The following is a 6765-nucleotide window of genomic DNA, read 5'->3' as shown; positions in this document are numbered from 1 at the left end:
GTACCCCCTCTTCTTTCAAAGACACGAACAATTGAGTTTAAGAACACACACTTATACTCAAAACTTTCTCTCTTTTCTCTACTACTACTTGTGCTACTGCTTTGTCTAGCTGGCTGAAAGCCAAAGCTAGACTGTGGAATCTTGCTTATTTCTTTCTTTCTGCATTTTGCTTCTCTACTGGTATGTCCTAGTTAATCTTCAAGCATCAACAACAACATGTTTCTTTAGCTGTTTCAGTTTCCTTCACTCTTGCCTGCTTCTTCTTATGTTTATGCAATCAAGTTACATTACTAAGCATGTTGTAATCTGTTGCCTCCCCTTCTAAATTAATGTTTTCCCTTATGTATGTACTCTGTCAGTTGCTTGTTATGTGATTTGCTGACTTATGAATCCCAAACCCCCATATCCCCCTATGTGTTTGTGTTCTCTGGCTAGTTTGTGGGCATGCCAACATCATCTATTGTTGTACATGACCAAACCTGACCCTTTCTGGGGTTATATACTTCATACAATGTAATCCCAAAACCTTGACCCCTTTGTGTAACTGCTGATTCTGTGTAGTTTGAGTTTTATTACTATTGTTTTCAAATCACCCTTACCACTTACTATTTTCAACCCAGGTTTAAATAAATCTCTGTATTCTGCACTTCTACTATATTCTTAGAACCTAGGTTCTGCCTCTCTTGTGTGGGCTTTGCCTTGGGACCCTTGAGCTCCCTCTGAACTTAGACACATAAGGGTTGGCCCTTCCACACTGCACTCATCTCTATCTGGTTATGCAAACCTGGGTGTAAGCACTGCCCGGGGTGCCTTGAGACCCTTAGGGAACTTTGACACACCCAGGTCTAAGAAAGGCTTTGAAACAAGTGGCATTTGAGGTAATTTATTCTATAACTCAGAGAGGAAGTCAGAATCAGGCTTCATATGGTTGTAACTTCTTATTTTACACTTTTATGATGTAGTTCAGTATTTTCTCTGTAATAATTTATAACAAATATTGGGGGCTGGCTAGTAAAAAGGGATGGGGTAATTATGCATGTTTTAGCTATTAGAAGGATAGAGAACATGCCTATAGGATCTGTTCTATTTTAATTCAAGTTTTGCATGCTTTATTTTCATGCAGATAGAGATCATGCCTATAGGATCTAAAACCAATATAGTTAAAATCAGTTTGACTCGTACTATACCAGTGATAGATATCATGCTTATAGGACATCACCAATACACACTTAGGCAAGTCTTAGGTAATTGCTTAATAAAAATAGATTCGCCTTTGTTTAATTAGCAACTGCTACAACCAGCAAGCAGGCCTGATTCAGACTTCTTATTTGAGTTATGTAATAAATATGGTCTACTTCAACAATTAAAACACTGCCTTAGTACTTTAAATTCTAACCCTAATTGTGTTTAAGTCATGCTATTTATGTGCATTGTTTGCGGAGGTATATATGAGCATTTTATCTGTTTATATGTTTCCCCCCTAATATGCAGTCCTACGTGTTTTGTATGTCGCCTTAGTCTTTTTACCTTTAAAACCCAAGAGTCAGCCTAAAACCCTCCCTCTTATAGGAATAATAGTCCTAAATTCCTCCGGGACTGATAGGAATGGGACGAGTGATACCATGCAATAGAGGTCGAGACCAATCCGCGCTTTAATACTTTAACGGGGTGAAAAGGGTAGATATGGATATGATCTCCGGTGCGCTAATGCCACGTGTATCCCCTCTTCTGAGGAGTGTCATACCGGGTATCGCATTGATGTGATCCATATTGTAAATAAACCTAGGACCCCCCTCATCCCTTTTAAATTCTCAAGTGTTTGTAGAGCTGTAACTCTTTTTCAAAATTCGCCTTTTAATAAGTGTTTTCAAACTCTTATGTGTTCAAACTTAAATCCCCTACTATTTGAGCCTATATTTGTCTATCTACTAATTGTACAAAATTCACAAAAACTGTCTGGCCGGGAACCACACTAGTGGATCCTGAGGGGTGCCTAACACTTTCCCCTTAGGATAATTTCAAGCCCTTACCCTGTCTCTGGTTATCAAACAAACTTAGAAATGAGCCCTATAGGTGTCCTAATACACTTTAAATTATTAGGTGGCGACTCTCCAAATGCAAACCCAGTTCCCAAAAGGAATGAGTTGTCCCATACCTAAAAATGTCATAAACCCGATTTTTCGATGCGAATAGGGAAAAAGGGGGCGTGTCAGCATGAAGGGTAAGGTTGATGCTTCAGCTGGTGGAGCATTTTTAAGCAAAACATAGAGAGAAAGCAAGAGTCTTCTTGGCAAGATGGCACTGAATTCGGAGTGGACAACCAGGAATGCACCTATCAGTCTAGTGGTTCATTCAGTGCCCTTAGATCCATCCAACACTCTTGCTGAAAACATGGCCACATTAATGACACAGATGAGTATACTCACCAAAAAGGTGGAAGAGTCAGGGCAGAAGTAGCAGGTACACACTGTAGATACTACCAATGAGGGCTTATACACATCTTGCATTAGTCAGCCAGTTGGTAACCAGTGGAATGCAGAAAGTGATCATCACTACCCTGAGGACATGAATTATATGTCTAATTATGGAGGCTAGAGACAGGGTAGTCAAAATTGGGGCCAACAAAATCAGCCATACAGGCCAATCCAGCCACAGCTCAATAATGGAAACATGGGAGGTATGAGACCTCACAATAATATGGCACCTTACCAAAGGACACAGGGATATAATAATCAAAATCAACAGTAGGGCTATCATCCTCCTCAGTAGCAGCATGGTGGAAGGCAGGAAGATGGGTTTGCTAGACTCGAGGCAATGATGCAGCAGGTTATTGGGTCAAACGCAAAAATGAGTGAAAGAGTATATGCACATGAGTCAGCTATTAAGAATATTGAAGTTCAGATGGGCCAGATTTCGATGTCTTTGAATAATCATCCTCTTGGGACATTGCCCGCAGATATGCAGGTGAATCCAAAAGATCAAGGCCCGAAGCAGATGATGATAGTGAGTCTACGTAATGGCAGAGACTTAGACTTGGAGCAAGACAAGGCTCGAGAAATTAGACAAGCTAAGACACTTGTACCAGTGCCCATTGAGCTAGACGAGTCAACAAAACTGACAGAGGTGACAGTACAACCTGCCTAGGAAGAACATAACATACAGATAGAGGTTGAGACAGCTCAAGAACTGGCAAGTTGAGGTGGGAGCTAACAAAGAAAATACCCAAATCATTGGGAAGAAGAGACCCCTCCCCCCCCTCCCCGCACCATTCCCATAGAGGCTGGCCAAGTACCAAAAAGAGGAGGAATACAAGAAATTCTTGGAGATGCTGAAACAAATCCAGGTAAACATTCCATTGATTGATGCTTTGAAGGAGATAACTGGTTATGCAAAAATGATGAAGGACTTGATGCCCCAAAAATTCGATTTGCAAGACTTGGCCACAGTGACTCTTACTCAGACTTGTAGTGCGGTGGCGACTAGACCAATTGCTGAGAAGTTGTCTGACCCAGGGAGTTTCACAATTCCCTACACCATTGGTACATTTGCTTTCGCCAAAGCACTTTGTGATTTGGGGGCTAGCATAAATCTTATGCCCCTGGCGATCTATAAGAGGTTGGGGATTGGAAGAGCTAGACCCACTTCAATGTTGTTGCAGCTGGCTGACAGGACCGTGAAAAGACCCTCTGCTATCTTGGATGATGTGTTGATTTAGGTAGGGAAATGTTTGTTCCCTGCAGATTTTGTGATTCTAGATTACAAGGTGGATGGAGAAATTTCCCTAATTTTAGGAAGGTCGTTCTTGGCTACTGGGAGAACTCTCATTGATTGTGAGACTGAAGAGCTCAAGATGAGGTTGAACGATGAGGAGATAACATTCAATGTGCAGAAATCTATAAGGCAACCAAGTGAATTTGCCAATTGTTCTCTTATTGATGTCGTGGATGTTATCGTAGAAGCTGATATGAGACTCTAACTAGTGAGGACCCTCCTGCTGCATGTCTAGTAAATATAGATGAGGTGAATGGGGAAGAACTGGCAAAATGGGTGTTGGCTTTAGAGAGTAGAGGGTTTTGGGATAGAACTCTTGAATTCGAGCCCCTGCATTTAGAAAACAGAGAAACACCTCCAGCCAAGCCATCCATAGAAGAACCACCAAAGCTGGAATTGAAGCCACTGCCAGCCCATCTCAGGTATGAGTTCCTCGAACCTAAATCCATATTACCTGTTATTATCTCATCTAGTTTGTTAGATATGCAGGCACAACAACTTTTGCAGGTACTCAAGGAGTGCAAGATTTCCATTGGGTGGACCATAACAGACATTAAGGGGATCAACCTGGCATATTGTATGAATAAAATTTTTCTGGAAGAGGGACACACACCTTCTAGGGAGCACCAAAGAAGGCTGAACCCCAACATGAAGGAAGTGGTGAAGAAAGAAGTGATTAAGTGGTTAGATACGGGAATCATTTTCCCAATCTCTGACAGTAACTGGGTTAGCCCGGTGCAATGTGTTCCTAAGAAGGGTTGCATGATGGTGGTCAAAAATGATAAAAATGAGCTAATCTCTATAAGAACCGTCACAGGCTGGAGAATTTGCATAGACTACAGAAAATTAAATCTGGCCACCCGGAAAGACCACTTCCTACTTCCCTTCATTGATCAGATGCTAGACAGATTGGCAGGTCTCACTTCTGTTTTCTGGATGGGTACTCAGGGTACAATCAAATCACCATTGCACCAGAGGACAGAGAAAAGACCTCCTTCACTTGCCCATATGGCATTTATGCTTTTCGGAGGATGCCCCTTTGGCCTATGCAATGCACCCGCCACATTCCAAAGGTGCATGATAGCTATACTCACTGACATGATCGAGGACATAATGGAGGTGTTCATGGATGACTTCTCAGTGGTGGAAAACGCATTCGATGAGTGCCTTATAAATCTGAACCGAGTGCTGAAAAGATGTATTGAGACTAACCTGGTACTTAATTGGGAGAAGTGCCATTTCATGGTATAAAAAGGGCATAGTCTTGGGACAACGGGTATCAAGCAAGGGAATCGATGTAGATCGTGCTAAAGTTGACGTGATAGCAAAGCTGCCACCTCCCACTTCAGTCAAGGCAATCAGGAGCTCCCTCGGGCATGCCGGTTTCTACCGGAGATTCATAAGAGACTTCTCAGAAATTGCAAACCCTCTCTGTAAGTTGTTAGAAAAAGATCACCCCTTCTTATTTTCTGATGATTGCAGGGTAGCATTCAAGGAGTTGAAAAAGAGGCTAGTCACAACACCCATCATTGTCGCCCCCGACTGGGAGCAACCATTCCAACTCATGTATGATGCTAGTGACTATGCAGTGGGGGCAGTGGTGGGACAGCAGAAAGATAAGCTAATGCACCCAATCTACTATGCCAGCAGAACACTGAGTGGAGCCCAGCTGAAATACACTGTGACTGAAAAGGAGATGTTGGCTGTGGTGTTTGCATTAGACAAGTTCATATCATACATGATTGGCTCTAAGGTAATTATATATACTGATCATGCAGCTCTCAGGTACTTGATCGAGAAGAAGGAGTCTAAACCGTTCCTGATTCGTTGGGTGTTGTTACTGCAAGAGTTTGACCTCGAAATTTGTGACCGTAAGGGCATAGAAAACCAAGTTGCTGATCATCTATCACGACTTGAGGGAGGAGAAAATTCAGTTGAGGTTGAGGATATTCTAGAAACCTTTCCATACGAGCAGATACTCGCTACAAGCCTTGAGGAAGTGCCATGGTATGCATAATTTGCAAATTACCTGACAAGCGGTATAGTTCCCTATGACCTTTCCTCTATACAAAAGAAAAAGTTTTATCGTGACTGCCGCATGTATTATTGGTATGAACCTTATCTGTTTCGAATATGTGTTGACAATATGATCCGGAGGTGTGTCCCCAAGATAGAACAATCTTCTGTTTTGCAGGCATGTCACGCATCAGCGTATGGAGGGCATTTTGGAGGAGTCAGGACGGCCGCGAAAGTGCTAGAGCCCGGGTTCTTCTGGCCAACAGTGCTTAAGGATGCACATCAGTGGGTAAAGGGTTGTGATGAATGTCAGCGAACCAGGAACATTTCTCGTCGCCATGAGAAGCCCATGAACCCAATTCAAGAGGTTGAAGTGTTCGATATCTGGGGGATTGACTTCATGGGCCCCTTCATCAGCTCCTTTGGCAATAAGTACATACTTGTTGTTGTAGATGTCCAAATGGGTAGAAGTTGCAGCATTTCCCACCAATGATGCAAGAGTGGTGGTGAGATTTTTGAAGAAGAATATATTCACCCGTTTTGGGACTCCGAGAGCCATTATTAGTGACGGAGGCACTCACTTCTGCAATCGAGCCTTCGAGAAATTGCTAGCGAAGTATGATGTGTGCCACAAGGTGGAAACCCAATATCATCCTCAGACCAGTGGACAGGTTGAAGTGTCAAACAGAGAGATAAAGAGTGTGCTAACCAAGACTGTGAATGCCACAAGAACTGATTGGGCAAAAAAGCTAGATGATGCACTCTAGGCCTATAGAACTGCTTTTAAAACACCGATTGGTATGTCACCATATAAGTTGGTGTTCGGGAAGGCCTGCCACTTTCCAGTGGAACTTGAACATAAAGCTTGGTGTGCACTGAAACAGCTGAATATAGACATCGAGGCTGCGGGCACTACGAGAATCACAGAATTGCATGAGCTCGACGAGTTCAGATATCTTGCTTTTGAGAGAACAAGGT

The 6765-nt window shown here is 42.6% G+C and overlaps 1 protein-coding gene across 1 annotated transcript; it reads left to right on the top strand.

Annotated features, from left to right (window-relative positions):
• The first annotated feature begins 2847 nt into the window (after positions 1-2847).
• Positions 2848-5788, top strand: LOC138879635 (uncharacterized). The gene is made up of 5 exons (XM_070159253.1): positions 2848-3123; positions 3344-3673; positions 3716-3908; positions 4007-4497; positions 5027-5788. The coding sequence occupies exons 1-5, from the start codon at positions 2848-2850 to the stop codon at positions 5786-5788; spliced, it is 2052 nt and encodes a 683-aa protein (XP_070015354.1).
• The last annotated feature ends 977 nt before the right edge of the window (positions 5789-6765 follow it).

The sequence above is a fragment of the Nicotiana sylvestris genome, chromosome 10 (assembly GCF_000393655.2).
Source record: "Nicotiana sylvestris chromosome 10, ASM39365v2, whole genome shotgun sequence".
Lineage (NCBI taxonomy): Eukaryota > Viridiplantae > Streptophyta > Magnoliopsida > Solanales > Solanaceae > Nicotiana > Nicotiana sylvestris.
This window is presented reverse-complemented; position numbering and strand designations above follow the sequence as displayed.